The sequence below is a fragment of the Salvelinus sp. IW2-2015 genome, linkage group LG16 (genome assembly GCF_002910315.2).
Source record: "Salvelinus sp. IW2-2015 linkage group LG16, ASM291031v2, whole genome shotgun sequence".
Lineage (NCBI taxonomy): Eukaryota > Metazoa > Chordata > Actinopteri > Salmoniformes > Salmonidae > Salvelinus > Salvelinus sp. IW2-2015.
In genome coordinates this window covers 22,633,486-22,653,137 of record NC_036856.1, presented here as the reverse complement: position 1 = coordinate 22,653,137, position 19,652 = coordinate 22,633,486, and the positions used below count along the sequence as shown (strand labels likewise).

Here is a 19,652-nt window from a genome sequence, read left to right as displayed (position 1 = left end):
GAGTTACAGTCAGTATTTTTTTAACCACCTTTATTTAACCAGGTAGGCAAGTTGAGAACAAGTTCTCATTTACAATTGCGACCTGGCCAAGATAAAGCAAAGCAGTTCGACACATACAACAACACAGAGTTACACATGGAGTAAAACAAACATACAGTCAATAATACAGTAGAAAAATAAGTCTGTATACAATGTGAGCAAGTGAGGTGAGATAAGGGAGGTGAAGGCAAAAAAAAGGCCATGGTGGTACCCGAATGGGTGATTAATAATAAATTGGTCTTAAATACATCTAAAACTAAAAGCGTTGTATTTGGTTCAAAATATTCTCTAAGACCTAAACCTCAACTGGAGTTGTACATAAAGGTGACCATTGAGGAAGTTGAGGAAGCTAACATTGGATGGTTAATTATCATGGTCAAGTCATATTGACAAAGTTGTTGTGAAGATGTGGAGGGGAATGTCTGTTAAAAAAATATGTGTTCTGTGTTTTTGACAAATCAATTGTAGTAGTTGTTCAGGCTCTGGTCTTATTACTGTCTGGTAATATGGTCAAGTGCAGCAAAGAAATACCTAGCAAAGCTGTAGCTGGTAAAGCTGCACGTGTGCGTCAATCTAATTAACATGATAAACAATTCCCCATCAAAATCTGCCAGTTTAAGTTAGAGATATCTGTCTTTTGCATGGGCTGCATCTCAATCCACCACATCCGACTATGTCGGCCTTCTGCATCTGCGGTGGAAAGTGGCAGAGCTATAGCGCTGTTTGTCAGACCAGGAGACATCCAGAAAATCAGTATCCTCACGAAAACGTCTGTAGCATTCAAACGGTTTGGCCAATCTAAGGAAAGATGAGACTCTCACGATCGTGTTGAATGGAAGTATGGAGGTATGGAGGTACAGTGCCTTCAGAAAGTATTCAAGCCCCTTGACTTATTCCACATTTTGTTGTGTTACAGCCTGAATTCAAAATGGATAAAAGAAAAATTCTTTCTCATCCATCTATACACAATAGCCCGTATTGACAAAGTGAAAACATGTTTAAAAAAAWATATATATCTCATTTACATAAGTATTCACGCKCCTGAGTCAATACTTTGTAGAAGCACCTTTGGCGGCGATTACAGCTTTGAGTCGTCTTGGGTATGTCTGTATCAGCTTTGCACATCTGGATTTTGGGATTTCACCCATTCTTCCTTGCAGATTTTCTCAAGCTATGTTAAGTTAGATGGAGTGGCGGTGAACAGCAATCTTCAAGTCTTTACACAGATTTTCAAATGGGATTCATGTCTGGGCTTAGGTTGGGCCACTCAAGGACTTTCACATTCTTGTTCTGAAGCCATTTCAGCGTTGCTTGGCTATATGCTTGGGGTCATTGTCCTGTTGGAACGTAAATCTTCACCTCAGTCTAAGGTCGTTTGCACTCTGAAGCAGGTTCTCATCACGGATTTGCCTGTATTTGGATCCATTCATTGTTCCCTCTGTCCTTACCAGTTTCCCAGTCCTTGCCAATGAAAAGTATCTCCATAGCATGATGCTGCCACCACCGTGCTTCACGTAGGGATGTTAGACGGGTGCTGAGCTGTTACTCATTTTCTCGAGACATAGTGCTTTGCATTCAGGTCAAAGAGTTAAATTTTTGTCTCATCAGATCACAAAATCTTTTGCTTTTATCTCTCAGTCTTCACGTGACTTCTCAGGACTGGCTTCTGTCTGGCCACTTTACCATAGAGGCCTGATTGGTGGAGTGCTGCAGAGATGGTTGTCCGTCTGGAAGGTTCTCCCATCTCCACAGAAGAATTCTAGAGCTCTGTCAGAGTGACCATTGTCCTTTCTCCCCTGATTGTTCAGTTTGGCTGGGCGGTCAGCTCATGAAAGACTCTTGGTGTTTACAAACTTCTTCCATTTAAGAATGATGGAGGCCACTGTGTTCTAGGGGATCTTCAATGCTTCAGAAATGTTTTGGTACCCTTCCCCAGATCTGTGCCTCGACACAATCCTGTCTCGGCGCTCTTCGGACAATTCCTTCGACCTCATGGCTTGGGTTTTTGCTCTGACATGCACTGTCAACTATTGGAACTTAAATAGACAGGTGTGTGCCTTTCCAAATAATGTCCAATCAATTGAATTTACCACAGGTGGACTTCAATCAAGTTGTAGAAACATCTCAAGGATAATCAATGGAAACAGGATGCACCTGAGCTCAATTTTGAGTCTCAGAGCAAAGGGTCTGAATACTTATGTAAATAAGGTATTTCTGTTTTTTTATTTTTAATACATTTGCAAAAAATTCGAAAAGCATATTTTCACTTTCACATTATGGAGTATTGTGTGTAGATGGGTGAGAAAATAAATCCATGTAATCTATTTTGAATTGAGGCTTTAACACAACAAAATGTGTAATAAGTCAAGGGGTATGAATATGCGCACAGTTTTATAAAGAGCCATGGAACTCCCTTCTATCTCCAATTACTCAAGTAAACAGCAAAATTACCTTTAAAAAACAGATTAAACAGCAACTCATGGAACTGCGGCAACAGTGAGGGGAACACCTTATTTGTAGTTTATTGTTTATATAAAAAACATTTTTTGTATTTTTTTTTTACCCCAATCTCATGATATCCAATTGGTAGTTACAGTCTTGTCCCATCACTGCAACTCCCCTACGGACTCGGGAGAGGCAAAGGTCAAAAGCCATGCGTCCTCTAAAACATGACCTTGCCAAGCCACACTGCTTCTTGACACACAGCTCGCTCATCCCGGAAGTCAGCCGCACCAATGTGTTGGAGGAAACAACTTCCAGCTGGCAACCGAAGTCACCTTGCAGGCACCAAGCCCACCACAAGGAGTTGTGTGAGCGCAATGAAATCCCGGCCCGCCAAACCCTCCCCTAACCCGGACGACGCTGAACCAATTGTGCACCGCCTCCAGGTCACGGCTGGCTATGACACAGCCTGGGATCAAACCAGGGTCTGTAGTGACGCCTCAAACATGCGATGTAGTGAGTTAGACCTCTGCGCCACTCGGGAGGCCGTTCTTTTTAAGTTGTATTGTTTGTATCTTTTTGTTGTTGTATTGTTTGTATCTTTTTGTTGTTGTATTGTTTGTATATCATTATATAAATGTGTGTGACTGTTCTTGTATGTCAGTGTATCAGTGTTTTGTTACTTGTCATGTTTTGTGTTTCTTGTGGACCCCAGGAAGAGTAGCTGCTGCTTCTGCAAAAGCGAATGGGGATCGAAATAAACAAATAGAGCCATGTCATCTAAACCAGGCCTACTAGCTTTCTAAGGCCTTGACTTCTTCACTATAACCTCTGTGTTTGTATTGTCCTCCTATAGCATGAAGAGCCAGTGGTCCCAGCTTTGTCCTGGTTGTTCACCGTCAGTGACCCACCACTGTCCCCCATTGAGGAGATCCCTCCTGGGGAGAGGGAGGAACTGTACCCCATCATCCACATCGTGCGGCTCCAGGGTGGGGCCAGGGCCGGGGGAGGAGAGGGGACAGGAGAAAGGACAGCAGCACCTCTGGAGAATATTGGATACAAACCCCAGATTACAATCACAGCTCCACGAGACAAGACAGAGAAGGAGGAATACAGGGGACACATTCCCAGCTGTGAGAGTACAGACAGATGCCCTGAGGAGTCTGGAGGACTGCTAGGAGGCTGGCTGTGTGATATAACAGTAGATTTCTCTGGCATTTCTCCAGCACTGGATCTGAGCTCAATGGGGCGGAACACCTCCCCAAGCCCTCCCAAGATAACAAGCCTCTTCTCTGGGGACACGTGGCTGGATGAGAAGGGGTTGGAGGTGGGCCTTGGCTCTCTGGACTCAGCACAGGGACAGAAAGTGGCTCTGGAAGACCCAGTTGGCTGTCTGGCTAAGACACTGACCACCGGTTACTTCCCCCAGGCTGCTGACCTCAACACCACTACCTACAACCACTGACAGAGACATCTTTAAAGCATTATCTTCTRCATCCTTCAGTGATGAGAGGAAAGGCATTTGTCTTGACCAACTGAACAAGAGTTCCAATGAATGGACTTTTATACCATTCTAGCAAAATTTACAGTCATACTAGTGTTTCAGAATGATGAACGGACTGAAAGGACACATTCCTCAATTACATAATATACTATAACAGTGGATTTATAACAATTTCTGCTCGCTGCTATATAAAGATTATGGTTCACTATAAAGAGTCTTTCAGTTGATAAATGAGTGCGAACCCATTACACCCCTTTGTTTATCTGAATATGCAGGTTTTACCCACCAGCCAAGCTTCTGGGAGAGCACGCTGGTTCTCTTTTGATTTGTTGATAAATGTTTCCCTGTCAATCCCTGTTTGTCTATTGATGTATACTGTACCACACAATGGGTTTCGTGCCCAAAGAAGACAGATGTTGAGAACATGTTAAGTTTACAACATAGTTATATTCTGCATCTGAGAAGTGAGGGATACAGTATTTGCACGCCACTGTGTAACATGGTATAATAGTAATGGTATAGTAATGCAGGGTAAACTGACCCTAGATCTGTGCCAGGGCTGTGTTCTCTTCATAGAGCCACCTGCTGTACCAGGCAGTTATAGTGACTTCCTGAAACTGACTTCTCACTTCCTCCCTGAGAGCTCATAAAACTGAGGGTGCATCTCAATAGTTTACGATGCCTCCTCTCACCCCCTTGTCTCCTTGTATCTCCTTTCCTTCATTTGCTCTTATCAAAAATTTCTGGACTAATGAAATCAAATTTCCCAGGAGGCCTCTGCAATATTGCTTTCATTTGTCCTGTGTTTTAAAATAAGTGCAGATGAAGAATAGGAGAGGATTAGAGAAGATATTAGACATCCATTCTTGTGAGTGGAGAACATCTGTAAAAAGTGTTAATCTCCAAATTCAGTGTGAGAGGGGGATCCCCTACAACTGGCAAATATCACTCACCTGGTATGTCACTACGGTTGCATTTAGAGAGGCAGACCAATTCTGATCTTTTCCCCCCAAAATGGTCTTTTGACCAATCACATCAGCTCTGAAAAATAACTGATGTGGAAATATCTGATGTGATTGGTCAAAAAAACAATTAGTGGGATTTTTTAAAATCAGAATTGGGTTGCCTGTGTGCACACAGCCATTTTAGGATTGGGCTCAGATGTGTAGGCTACTTGTCGTGCTCTGTTGAACCCGCAGAGGACATAGCAGAGGAACTGAGATGAGGGTTGGTCTAGTCAAATGTCAACTGACACGCATCTCAACCAAAACAGGCTCGCACGCTTTCAGCCAAACCACTGACACACACTGCACTGGACTAAGAAGATATTCAGAAATGTAGAGGAAAAATATCAAATGAGTGTAAGTAAAATCATAGGGAGCCCGTTGTGTATAATTAACGAATGCTGTTCGGTAGGGAATTATCAACTGTATGATGTCGGAGCTGGGTGAGTGGTGCTTTCTGTTTTTATACAGGCTACATTCACATGGTCTATTTTACTAAATTGCTGCAGTTGATTATTGTAGTACAGGATCAACCATTTGAGTTATCAGAATAATCTCAATCAATAATCTGTTATGGTGTCATAGTGAACATTGAGCAATGTTCGACATGCATGGGAAGATGTGCAGTCATTTTCTTTTTCTTTTCTTAAAAATAAAATAAAAATATTGTTGTCCAAAAGATGGTGTATTTACTAAATAAACAATACAGTGACATTCTCATGGGAATACATTACATTACTTGTATATTATACATGTTTATTTCTGTAGTGATACTGAAAGACTCCATGGACCTTCAGCTATGATACACAAATGGAATGCAGCTCACCACTGGTAGTGAACAACCCAGAGGTCCAATGGCTTATTCACCCCATGGTTGGTGGTCTATCCTCATTGGCATCACTTTGCTGTGTGCCATAGGGTCTAGTAGAGGTAAGTGGTCTATTCACCAATCATGTAGGCTACCTACGTAATAAGAGTTATGTCAAGAACACTTGATATTCTTCCTTAGTGATACTTCAAAGCATTTGTCCAAGATAGGTTCATACAATGTCCAAGACATTCTCCCTGTCCACAGACTGTGTACTCTGCAAGTCTGCGTTTGCCTTGAACTGTTCTCATATGCTATAGGAGTATGCTTGATCTTTTAATAAACACCCTCTGAATATGTCTTTAATAGTATGAGTTGATTTCCTCTTGCTGTCTCACTTCTCTGTGTGCCAATAGTCACCAAACCTCAGTACAGGCTGTATTGAGCGCAGGCTTTTATTCCAGCCCAGCACAAACACACCTGATTCTACAAATATAGAATATATATGGTGTGTTATTGCAGGGCTAGAACAAAAGCCTGCACACCCTGTAGCTTACCAGAACCAGTGCTGGAGACCCTTGTTCTGTTGTGTTTTCTGTGCTGCTAAATGCTGCTAAAACAAGTATTTTTAACTTCCAGTTTACTCCTCTGTCATTCCCCAGTGAGATAGCAACAGTTTTCTTTGTCGTTTTGTTGTGCCTCCAGCTGATAAGCCATGTACTGCATCATCCAGCATTGGGGACCTGGTCCTTCTGGGTTCCAGCTTCCAGGTGTTCTGTACCTATCAGGCCAGCTGCAGAGCTTCCAAATCAATGCACATCGACAAGAAGAAAATACACYAAATACAGCCCTACAACTCTACAACTATATTCCTCAACGTGACAAACATAAGTAAAAACACAACGTACACCTGCCTGTGTGAAGGAGAACCTGAGCCTTGTGGACTCGACATTGATACTGGATGTAAGTATGGAACAGTATACTCTGCAATATAGCACTCCACAATACCAGAGCACTCTGCAATACAAAACAAGGTGTCGACAGTGACCAGAATAACTATAGGGCTGGGGGTGTGAAACCAAACTGAATGGGACAGGTGGAGAAAAACAACTTGTGCCTTTTGACACTCATGAAGGCGAACACCGCTCCCTAAATTAGCCAGTCAGATATGCAGTGTGACATATTTTCATCAAGTAGTCTTTAAGTACAACGTGGTGGAGGAGTTGCATTATAAAGTTTGCTCTATACCTCTTGGACCATCTAGTCTGACTACTAACTAGTTCAACCCATGTCAGTGTCAGCACTTCTAACKGGTGTGTCAGAGGTGCAAGTTTAAATGATACACATTTAACTCTCATGTCAGTGGTCTTTAAAGGAACAATGCCATCACATGCTGGTTACTGGTCCAAAGCACAATGAGAAAAACACTTTGTACCAGACCACGTCCATTTGTGTTGTTGATGTATTGTCATGGTTACCTTGCAGACCCACCTGACCTGCCAGAAAATGTAACCTGTGTCCAGAAAGGTGAATTTGGAGAGGTGATGTGTACATGGAGAAGAGGAAGGGAAACTCACCTGACAACCACTTCAGAGCTCTGGTGAGTTTGGAAGAGAAAGGGACAGACAGTACTGTGTCATGTGTCATATCATAGCTTAATAGGGATCTGAGCTGAGGAACCGCAGGGTTGGTGGTCTCTCTCACATGTTGGAGCAGAGCAGCCTTGGTGGTCAAGCATACTTCTGCTACCAACAACCCAATATGGTTTCTATGGCAAGACAACGACAAGTTTAAGTAAAAACAGACTTGTCAATGTTATGTTTTGCCCAGTATAGTTTTTTCACCATACAGACTCAAATGCGGAGAATAAAAGAAAAAGAGAAAAGAAGAAAAGGAAAATGCATGAGATAGAAAAGCCAGTTGGTATGGATGAGGTGTACTGTATAGTAAGTCGTGGATGACTTGTATGTGTTTCATGTGTTTCAGGGTGAGAGCTGTGTTTGGTAACAGAACAGCAGGATCTGTATCCTACACCGGTTCTGGTTCCAGGTCTGATCCTGGTCTAGTCTCAGCTAATTTCCCTGTGTCTGGTTCTGTCCAGACTGAATACTCCGTATGGGCCAGCTCCTCCAACAAGCTGGGCTCTGCTGTGTCCACCACCCTCAACTTCACACTCGACCACATTGGTATGGCAGCTGCAAAAAACAAAAAAGAATATAACACTGATTATGCAATTTTGATCATTCTGCACCTGTATGAGCAAATGTGCACCTACAATTGAAGTCGGAAGTTTACATACACCTTAGCCAAATACATTTAAACTCAGTTTTTCACAATTCCTGACATTTAATCCTTGTAAAAATTCCCTGTCTTAGGTCAGTTAGGATCACCACTTTATTTTAAGAATGTGAAATGTCAGAATAATATTAGAGAGAATGATTTATTTCAGCTTTTGTTTCTTTCATCACATTCCCAGTGGGTCAGAAGTTTTCATACACTCAATTAGCATTTGGTAGCATTGCCTTTAAATTGTTTAACTTGGGTCAAACATTTTGGGTAGCCTTCCACAAGCTTACCACAATAAGTTGGGTGAAATTTGGTCCATTCCTCCTGACAGAGCTGGTGTAACTGAGTCAGGTTTGTAGGCCTCTTTGCTTGCACACACTTTTTCAGTTCTGCCCACACATTTTCTATGGGATTGAGGTCAGGGCTTTGTGATGGCCACTCCAATACCTTGACTTTGTTGTCCTTAAGCCATTTTGCCACAACTTTTGAAGTATGCTTGGGTCATAGTCCATTTGGAAGACCCATTTGCGACCAAGCTTTAACTTCCTGAATGATGTCTTGAAATGTTGCTTCAATATATCCACAACATTTTCCTCCTCATGATGCCATCTATTTTGTGAAGTGCACCAGTCCTTCCTGCAGCAAAGCACCCCCACAACATGATGCTGCCATCCCCGTGCTTCACGGTTGGGATGGTGTTCTTCAGCTTGCAAGCGTCCCCCTTTTTCCTACGAACATAAAGATGGGCATCATGGCCAAACAGTTCTATTTTTGTTTCATCAGACCAGAGGACATTTCTCCAAAAAGTACGATCTTTGTCCCCATGTGCAGTTGCAAACCGTAGTCTGGCTTTTTTTATGGCGGTTTTGGAGCATTGGCTTCTTCCTTGCTGAGTGGCCTTTCAGGTTATGTCGATATAGGACTCGTTTTACTGTGGATATAGATACTTTTGTACCTGTTTCCTCCAGCATCTTCACAAGGTCCTTTGCTGTTGTTCTGGGATTGATTTGCATTTTCGCACCATTGTAGGTTAATCTCTATGAGACAGAACGCATCTCCTTCCTGAGCGGTATGACGGCTGCGTGGCCCCATGGTGTTTATACTTGCGTACTATTGTTCGTACAGATGAACGTGGTACCTTCAGGAGTTTGGAAATTGCTCCCAAGGATGAACCAGACTTGTGGAGATCTACAATTTTTTTGGCTGATTTCTTTTGATTTTCCCATGATGTCAAGTAAAGAGGCACTGAATTTGAAGMTWGGCCTTGAAATACATCCACAGGTACCCCTACAATTGACTTAAATGATGTCAATTAGCCTAACAGAAGCTTCTAAAGCCATGACATCATTTTCTGGAATTTTCCGAGCTGTTTAAAGGCACAGTCAACTTAGTGTATGTAAACTTCTGAACCACTGGAATTGTGATACAGTGAATTTTAAGTGAAATAATCTGTCTGTAAACAATTGTTGGAAAAATGACTTGTGTCATGCACAAAGTAGATGTCCTAACCGACTTGCCAAAACTATAGTTTTTTAACAAGACATTTTTGGAGTGGTTGAAAAACGAGTTTTAATGACTCCAACCTAAGTGTATGTAAACTTCCGACTTCAACTGTATCTATGCATTTAGCAATCATTGCTTTATTTTAGATTTTTTTGTGCAATTACACTTTAATTCATGCACTTTTTTAACCTTTTACAGCAGTGAGCTAAATCAGGACTGAAACATAACAGAACCGTTTCGACATACAAACACTGAAGTTTTGTCTTTAAAAACAGAAGAACGTTTATTAATTATGAGTAATATGAATAACATTCCACCACGAGGCCACTAGAGGGCGCTTTGGTCATTTGACTACTAGGCTATGTTATCTACCTAACGTTTGTTTTAGAAATGACCAATGTAGCAGTTATGATGCATTCTAGATGAGTACTAGATGTTTGTCAGGTTTGGGTGAGTAATATCACTGGTGCTCTCTGCACTCTAACCACAAGCATCCACTAATGTACTCTCTCAGTCCGTACTAACTGTCCTATGTGTATCCCTGTCCATATTGACTGCTCTCTCTCTCTCTGTGTCTKTTTCTTTCTCTCTCTCTATAGTGCAGCCCTTTCCCCCTGCTGTGTCCCAGGTAGAGTGCTGGTCGCTGGGCTGTAATGTCAGGGTGGAGGGAGCTCAGCTCCTGGAGGTCCAGCAGAGAACCGCCCAGGGACCAGGACCATGGATATTACACCCACACACCGTAAGAACCACTGTCACACATTCACCCACGCACTGTAAACATCACCTGCCATATAGGGAACTGACTGGGTATTGACCATTATACACATACAATCCAATGCTGCTTTGCTAGATTTTGAGTTGCAGAACCGTTGCAAGACACAACCTCACATGTAAGATTTGTACCTAAATCACAAGACCTCTCGGCTGAGTCAGAAGCTGAGTCAGATTTGACTGGGATTTGCAGATGCCTGCCTCCTGCTGTTCCGAGATGCTAGACTGCCAAAGCCAGTCAAGCATCTACATGTCTTCACTTTTTAGTAGTCCTCTCATGCCTTGGCAGCCCCCCACATGCAAGTCTTATGATTGTGTAATAATTGTTTAATAAATGTGTGATACATGTCTTATAAAAGTAATACTGTGTTCTGACTGCTGTGCCTCACAGGCAGGTTCAGTGTGGAACCAGTCCATTGTGTCTCTGCAGCCCTACACGAAGTATGAGTTCCAGGCCAGGGTCAGACTGAGCCATAGGAGAGGCATCTGGAGTGACTGGAGCCAACCCGTCTCTAACTGGACACAGGAGGAGGGTAAGAACACTAATACTGCACTGTGTGGGTGATTTGTTGGTCCTGCAGATGGCCTTTATAGACGGGTTGGTTGTTTAGCAACAAAGCTGAACGTGCGCAACTATTGGGCAAAACATACAGGGTTGGTTTAGATTGTTGACAACATGTTAACTATACTTTGTCTCCAATGTTTATTGAAAGCATGAATAAAGTTTCACAATATGCACTTGTTGTCTAACAAAATACACTGAACAAAAATATAAATGCAACATGCAACAATTTCAACGATTTTACTGAGCTACAGTTCATATAAGGAAATCAGTCAATTGAAATAAATGTATTAGGACCTAATCTATGGATTTCACGACTGGGCAGGGGCACAGCAATGGGTGGGCCTGGGACGGCATAGGCCCACCTACTTTGGATCCAGGCCCAACCACTGGGGATCCAGGCCCAGCCAATCAGAATGAGTTTTTCCCCACAAAAGGGCTTTATTACAGAAATAAATACTTCTCAGTTTCATCAGCTGTCCAAGTGGCTGGTCTCAGACAATCCCACAGGTGAAGAAGCTGGATGTGGACGTCCTGGCATGGTTACACGTGGTCTGCGGTTGTGAGGCCGGTTGGACGTACTGCCAAAATCTCTAAAACGATGTTTGGTAGCTTATGGTAGTGAAATTAACATTCAATTCTCTGGCAACAGCTCTGGTGGACATTCCTGCAGAAAGTCAAAACTTGAGACATCTGTGGCATTGTGTTGTTTGACAAAACTAAACACTTTGGAGTGGCCTTTTATTGTCCCCAGCACAAGGTGAACCTGTGTAATGCTCATGTTGTTTAATCAGCTTCTTGATATGCCACACATGTAAAGTGTATGGATTACCTTGGCAAAGGAGAAATGCTCACTAACAGGGATGTAAACAAATGTGCGCAATTTTCATTTTAGCAGTAAGCTTTTTTGTGCCTATGGAACATTTCTGGGATCTTTTATTTCAGCTCATGAAACATGGGACCAACATTTTACATGTTGTGTGTATATTTTTGTTCAGTATACATCGTTACAGTTGCTGGCTAGATACATAGAGAATTTTAGCAATATTAGCGTAGACGTGACAAGACATGGTATCCATGGTATCCAGAACAAGATAAAACTAACAAACGAGCCACTTACGATTCCCCACATGGCAGTTTCTTGTCATTGTTGCTAGCTATATGGTCATCCAGAATCACAACAACACACATCCTTCTGTCCCACTGAAGTGTGCGGATCGTTTTCGTGACGTTCTCAGCTAACCCATCTATAGCAGAACCAGGGATGTTATATACGCCTGGTAACTGGTGTTTTATCATATATCTCTATCAGTAACAGATTCAGTTGACATGTGTCACTTTATTAATGATGCCCTTTAGCATACTGTACTGGTTGGTTGTGACTAAGTTATTGTGCAGTTTTGTGCCACAGAGTATGAAAGAGAGACAGTAGAAATCGGTTTGAACATGATGAGGGGGAAAAGAGGATGCTCAGGGAAAGTTTCAGTCTAGTTTAGATATAGTTTATCCCTCCACACACCTGCATATAGAGCACAATCAAAGGTGAACCCTGTCTACAAGTCAACCGTTTCCTGTGTGTAGAAACCATGATTTATATTAAACTGAGTTGTATCACAGAGATGTTGTCAGATAAGCTTGTCCCTCTCCATACCTACACATACACCTACACTCACGTAGAGCATTGTGAAAAGTGCATCTAAGGTTTAATCTGATCCCAGGTCAGCAGATTTCAGGTGTTTCTGGAAACACCTCATAACATAGTGTTCATCATCATACTGAGAGGAACAACAAAGTCTCCTTATGGTCAATACTAAGCAGGATCATATCGTATAATGATTGGTATCACACATATTAGAATTGACCTGTACTGGATAATTTATCATCTGGCAAAATATGGTAACACTTCCTTCATTCAGTGAAATGACTTCATTCATTTACTGTGAAACAACACTGTTCTTCATTTCATGCGTTGTTTTACCGACCAGTACTTATCATGTAGAAGTAGAAGATGAGAAAATGATGTCGCTCGGGAGTATTGAGACAGTCTTTAACTTTGAGAGTGTCTCTGCACCTCTGAGCACTATCAACCACACAATCACCCTGTAGGAGAGATAGTCATAGTGTGGTAGCCTCACTATAACCTCACCTCCCTTCTCTGTCATCACTCATCTGCTCTGTAAGCCACATGCCCCACTGCTGTGCGTATTTGTGTTGGTGTGTGTGTGTGCACGCCGCAACCAAAATTCCCCCTCTCTCACTTCCTGATCATCAAGGGAGGAGTTTATTTTTCATTGAAGAAAAAGTAAGATATGGAACGATATGGAAAAACATTGAACGACAGACATTTTGAAACTTAACAAGACTAGGCATGACAGGTCAACATGTATCATATAGGACGATGAAACATAAAACTCTTAACTCCCCATTTTGTAATTATGAGGATGAGCAGCTACCCACTAATCTTGATGACATTATTCTGGTGAAATACATGAGAGATACATGAGAGAAATACATGAGAGAAATACATGAGAGAGATACATGAGAGAAATAGATGAGAGAAATAGATGAGAGAGATACATGAGAGATACATGAGAGATACATGAGAGATACATGAGAGAAATACATGAGAGAAATACATGAGAGAGATACATGAGAGATACATGAGAGATASATGAGAGAAATAGATGAGAGATACATGAGAGAAATAGATGAGAGATACATGAGAGAAATAGATGAGAGATACATGAGAGAAATAGATGAGAGATACATGAGAGAAATAGATGAGAGATACATGAGAGAAATAGATGAGAGATACATGAGAGAAATAGATGAGAGATACATGAGACATTGTTTGCTTCTTGGAGGTGGACACCTCGTTTTTGCCATAATTTATGGGAGATGCTATCAGCTCTTTTGGAATACCAAGAATTTGACATAACCCAGATAAGCACCTCATGCCAGAGAAGCCTTTTAGTAGCACATCTTAATTATACTTGATGATGCTGTGTTTGTCCTGTCTGCTGATTTACAGGATGCAGATCACATCAGTCTGGAGCTATATGTCACTTTGGGTGGCAGTGTATTATTTGACGCAAAAACTAAAAAATAATTGTTTACAGGAAATATTAGTCATGTCTGAGACACATCCTTGTTCTGAGGAAAACATAATGAAGGTTGTCAGATGGTTATCAAAACACAAAATAGGCTGAAGGCTGATGGCTATCATGACCTTGTACATACAAGCTATGTACTTAATGGATAGAATAGGACTTTATTGATGCCAAACCCCCAGACATCACACAAATACACAGAAAACATTTTGGGAGTATACATACATTTTGGGAGGACACGGGGTCAGCCACAGCTAACTGTTGCAATGAATAAACGGTTTGTATGCTGTGCTCTTTTACAGCACCTGCCAAGGCCCTGGATGTGTGGTACACAACCTCCAACTCTCCCAACAACTCCATCACTTTACACTGGAAGGTGCGCATTCAAAGAGATGTCTTAATATTGTCAGACTCTCTCTCTCTCACCCATATGGGAAAAAAATACTTTAGTATACTGTAGTATTACTATATTTATCTACTATAGTATTCACTGTGGTGTTTTTGCAGACTTTACTTTGTTTTTGTGTAAAAACACTACAGTTAATACTGTAGTATTTACAGTAGTGTTTTTGTGGACATGACTGTTCTGTGATATTTATGATGGGACATTGATACCGGTACTCCAATGCTTCAATGCAGTTTTCAAAGCACTACTAATCCAACACAATGTACCGATGCTCATTTCAAAGTATCATTATCGCTTGATCAATGACGCCCGAACCTTTGTTTGATCACATGGTTTTTCAAACCGTGGTTTGCAAAATGAGAGATCCCACAGATTTCGTCATGGTTACGATGCTTTCTTCGATTCCAAGTTGTTTCAAACCCCAACCTCTACTGGAAACCATACTTATAATGTACAGGATTTTGTGATGCTGTGTCATCTGAATGGCAAATAAGCAGGTAGAGTCGGGGACCATAGAACAGGGAATGGGGCCGAGTCCTGGCAAAGGATTATTATTTAGAAAATTGTTTTTATYTGACACCACACTCGGCACATTATTGTTCAAACTATTTGTTTTATTTAGTATGGTATAAGCATGTCTTAAGCATCCTAAATATTGCGATACTTTAAGTTTTTGACAGCAACTTGTAATGCTAAATTATAGCTAGTAGGCTTTTAACACCCGCAATGAAAATCTGTGTCAAGGAGATTTTATGAATATTGTGGGAAAAACTTCCATATGGACATCCTCGCTGCTTTATATTGCTAATCAGCAAATGTCACTTCTAAGTAATGAATTGGTGAAAGCCCCAAAGGCTTCAGAAAGCCTCGGTTTCCCATCACTAGTATTTACTGTAGTGTTTTTGTTTTGTACATATACACTGAGTGTACAAAACATTATGAACACCCACTCTTTCCATGACACAGACTGACCAGGTGAATCCATGTGAAAGCTATGATCCCTTATTGATGCCACCTGTTAGATCCACTTCAATCAGTGTAGATGAAGGGGAGGAGACAAGTTAATTAAGGATTTTTAAGCATTGAGACAATTGAGACATGGATTGTGTATGTGTGCCATTCAGAATGTTGAATGGGCAAGAAGACAAAAGATTTAAGTGCTTTTTAACGAAGTAGTGTCAGGTGCACCGGTTTGTGTTAAGAACTGCAACTCTGCTAGGTTTTTCACGCTCAACAGTTTCCCATGTGTATCAAGAATAGTCCATCGCCAAAAGGACATCGAGCCAACTTTACACAACTGTGGGAAGCATTGGAGTCAACATTGACCAGCATCCCTGTGGAACACTTTCAACACCTTGTAGAGTCCATGTCCTGACGGATTGAGGCTGTTTCTGAGGGCAAAAGGCGGGGGGATGCAACTCAATATTAGGAAGGTGTTCTTAATGTTTTGTACACTCAGTGTATATGTTGTTCGTCATAAAATATGGTATCTCTAGTTCTATCTGAGTAATTAGGAAAAAAAGTGTTACTTTCGTCCTGTTTCTGTCCTAAACTGTAGCCTTTTTTCATGTGAGTGTGTAAAACTTTCTTAGCCGTAGCTGCAGCTTGTGGTCTAGTTACTCCGCTAGCTCCGCTACATTAGGTAAAGGTCAAACTCAGACCACTTCCGAGAGGGGACATCCCCCCCCCCCTAACCTCACGCCATAGGTGTGAGAGGCTCCCTCCCCAATGATGTGTGAGACTGAAACCTGGGCCAGACACGTGACAGTTTCAGTTTACAAGAAACAGAAACGACGAGCAGTTTAAAAGAAATGATAGATCCCTTACACACCTCTCATCTCTCATAGCATGCCTTCTTAGCTGCTCCTGGGCAATACAATAAAGTTGAATTAAATGTTAAGCTAACACAAGGGTAGGGGCATGTTGATATAGAAACAGTCAGACTCTAGGGGAGAATCTCAATTGCATACTCCTCTCTCGTTGCCTCGTTCTCAAAACCCATTGAATGAGAAAGCCAGAGGTCTCTCTCCTCTGACCTTCTCCTCCAATGGATTTTGAGAAGGAGAAAGGAGACACGAGGAGTATGCYATTGAGATTCTACCTTGCTTTAGGATTCTATGCTGGGAAACAGAAGTGGGATGAAAACACTGATAGCCAATCCTATCACTGCATCATTTGTGATTGTTGCCCATGGAGTGGGRCTGTGTTTTATATGTGGTTCTGAATCTGATTGCAGAGGCTGAGTCACACAGAGGCCAGAGGGAAGATCAGGAGTTACAAGGTGATAGTTCACAACACCCTGGCAGGGAAATCTGAGAGCAACACCTCCATTAATCATATTTCAGGCCTGTCCTGCTCTCGCTGTGATGTCACTGTCTACGCCCTGAACTCCAGAGGTTCCTCACCCCCTGCCCATGTCACCATTCCRCTCAGAGCAGGTAAGGCATCTCCATTTCCTCTCCGTTTTCCCCCCTTTTCCTCCATCTTCCTATTCAAGATTCAGACTCTCCAGAAAAGTGAAAACTATAAATGCAATAATTTGTTCCACTTCTTTGAGTTAAAAGACAATTCACATTTAAAAACCACATAGATATAAATGTAACATCCAATTGACCATAGTTGACAGGGAAGGGTGACTGCTCTACTGACAGTGTCACACACTCCTCTCCCTTCACAGCCCAGCCCCCTCAGAATGTGATGTGTAGAAATCACAGTAACCACAGCGTCACCATCTCCTGGCGGAGGCCTGTAACTGCAGGAGCAGCCAGTGGGACAGGGGATGGGGCAGTAAGTGGCTACCTGCTGGAATGGTTCCCTGTTGGAAGACAGGTGGAGAAGCTCAGGTGGAAGAGAGTGGGTCCTAATGAAACCCATACTGTCATTAGAGGTACGTGTAGCGGATGGATGGCCAACTTAGCATTGCATTAGATCTTATTGGATCCCTGAGTGATGACACAGCCAGTTGATCCCTCCTCTTGCTCTCATTCCCTCTCTCTCTCGATCTCCACCCCACCCACTGTCTCTCTTGTGTGTAGATAACATTAAGCCGTTTGAGTGCTATGAGGGAGCAGTTTATGCTCTGTATGAGCAGGCAGTGGGCAGGGCCCAGTTTGAAGACTTCTACACCTTTGAATTAGGTAAGGAGACAGGAGATCACCATTTTTTCGAAGGTTTCACATCAATGGAACAGTGCCAGAGTTCGACTCCTATTTGTGGTATGACTGTGTCCTCTAGTGCCTTCCGCGGGTCCGTCTGTCCATCAGCCGATGGTGGAGGGGGACAAAGTGACAATTTCCTGGTCAGAGGTCCCTCAGGAACACAGGCGGGGCTGTGTCATCAACTACACCATCTATGTGGAAAACTCAGAGGGAAAAGACGTCGGAAACTACGGTATGGGGAAGAACTATTAAACACAAAGTGCATTGTGTGTGTGTGTATACTGTGTTCATGACCTGTGGTTTTGTTCTAGTCTGCAGAGCATCAGAGAGGTCCTTCACCATCAGGGGCCTTCCCCCTGAGTACTACCATCTATGGATGACCGCATCGACTGCCTCAGGACAGGGCCCCAAAGCCAAACACTACTTCTTCATCAAACCTCAAAGTGAGTATAACGAGAGAAAGAGTGAAAATAATCAGAATAATCTTTCTGATTATTTTAGTTTCTCAGAAATCTGTCTGAAACACTCTCAGTATTATCATTCCAGTTATGTGAAGTGTTACAATAAATACAGAATGCTTATGTTTATACTGTATAATGTTTACACTGTGTGCTTATTATGTACCAATGTAGGTTTGCTTTCAGACAGCTGGCTTTATACCATGGTCATGGTAGGGATCACCTCCTTCCTGGTGTTCTTTGTCCTGCTGTGCCTGTACCAGGTCTCCTCGCTACGACGACGGTAATACATTAGGAACAGGAACAGCCTCTAGMCCTAATGGGGAGTCACTAGACAGCAATACTGGAATGAAATGGAAATATTGATTGACCGTGTTATTAACTGTGTGCTCTGTTCCTGACTCACTGTGGTTCTTTTCCATGTTCTCTCCTCCTCAGAGTCTCAACACTCATCCACTGCCTCATGCCAGATATCGTCCCTGATCCTGCCAACAGCAAATGGGCAAAGGAGTGTGCCAAAGAGAAGGTACGTGCACGCAGACGCCCAAGTGCACACATGCAAGCACGCACGCACACACAAACAAACACACTCTGAATACTTAATTTGGATCCACAGTGATACATTAGTCTGACCCCTTCCTGTCTTCCCCCAGGGTGAGTTGACCCTACACCTCTACCTCAGTGAGTCTAGTGTCAGTGAAGAGGAGGAGCCAGACACTGTGGAGGTCCAGGAGCTGCCTGAGGGCAGTTGGAGCTCATGGAACCCAGCACAGCGCACTGATATCTCCGGAACTCCAGAGGGTGCTATTCACCCCTCCTTACACCTCCTCTTCATGCCCCAGCAGATCCCTGCGACAGACCCGTCAACAACAGCCTACTTCCAGAGCTCCTACCTCAAGAGCTTCGCCCAGGAGTCAGGCTCCTCAGGCCAGACACAGGATTCCCAGGGAACAGATATGACTGTAGACTACATCTCAACACACGTCCTAGAGGGCAGAGAGGAGAAGGAAGAGGAAGGTCTGGATGTGATGGGATTCTTCTCCTGTCCTCAGAACCCCCTGAGTCCGTTCATGAACCCTTTGGTATCTTTCGGAGGGAAGCTGACTCTGGATGCGGTCAGGATCGACTGCAGTGAGTTCTTAGACTGATGGGTTAGACTGATAGCCATATAAAATAACCCAAGGAGCAGGCTGTGTGAAGAACCTGTGTAATCTCAGTGTATCATGACTTTGATTCTCACTAACCAACAATCATTATAAACAGTTATATTGCATTACAGTACAATAGTACACTATCTATCAGAGATGGGAGACTACAGACCTCGGGGTCCATAGTGGTGTAACACTTTTTCACCATAGCAAACACTAATTGCATTCTAAACTGAAGATGTTGATTTTTGGAGTCAGGTGTAAGCTGGGGCAAAAGTGTGTCATCAATCCGGCCCTCGAGGACTGGAGTTGCCCATCCTAGATCTATGTCTTGGATAACACAAAAGGTCAATACAATACAACTCACCTGTCACATTTCCCCCAGTTTACAGGGACTGTAAGCAATGAGCTTTTGTGAAATAAACCATGGGAGTTATGTAAAGTGCACTATGA

The 19,652-nt window shown here is 42.6% G+C and overlaps 2 protein-coding genes across 3 annotated transcripts in view; both read left to right on the top strand.

Moving 5' to 3' along the window:
* Positions 1–5,668, top strand: part of il23r (interleukin 23 receptor) — a 22,316-nt gene extending 16,648 nt beyond the window's left edge. For both annotated transcript variants that reach the window (XM_024004711.2, XM_024004710.2), the window contains one exon: positions 3,338–5,668. In XM_024004711.2, the coding sequence (XP_023860479.1) occupies positions 3,338–3,946 (609 nt within the window). In that variant the 3' untranslated portion in view covers positions 3,947–5,668. The remainder of the gene's footprint in view (positions 1–3,337) is intronic.
* Positions 3,981–19,652, top strand: il12rb2 (interleukin 12 receptor, beta 2a). The gene is made up of 16 exons (XM_024004712.2): positions 3,981–5,346; positions 5,758–5,919; positions 6,503–6,760; positions 7,283–7,397; positions 7,784–7,983; positions 10,186–10,325; positions 10,749–10,890; positions 14,332–14,405; positions 16,672–16,873; positions 17,113–17,322; positions 17,471–17,572; positions 17,670–17,825; positions 17,905–18,036; positions 18,226–18,334; positions 18,490–18,577; positions 18,705–19,652. The coding sequence occupies exons 2-16, from the start codon at positions 5,805–5,807 to the stop codon at positions 19,197–19,199; spliced, it is 2,538 nt and encodes an 845-aa protein (XP_023860480.1). The 5' UTR covers positions 3,981–5,346; positions 5,758–5,804; the 3' UTR covers positions 19,200–19,652.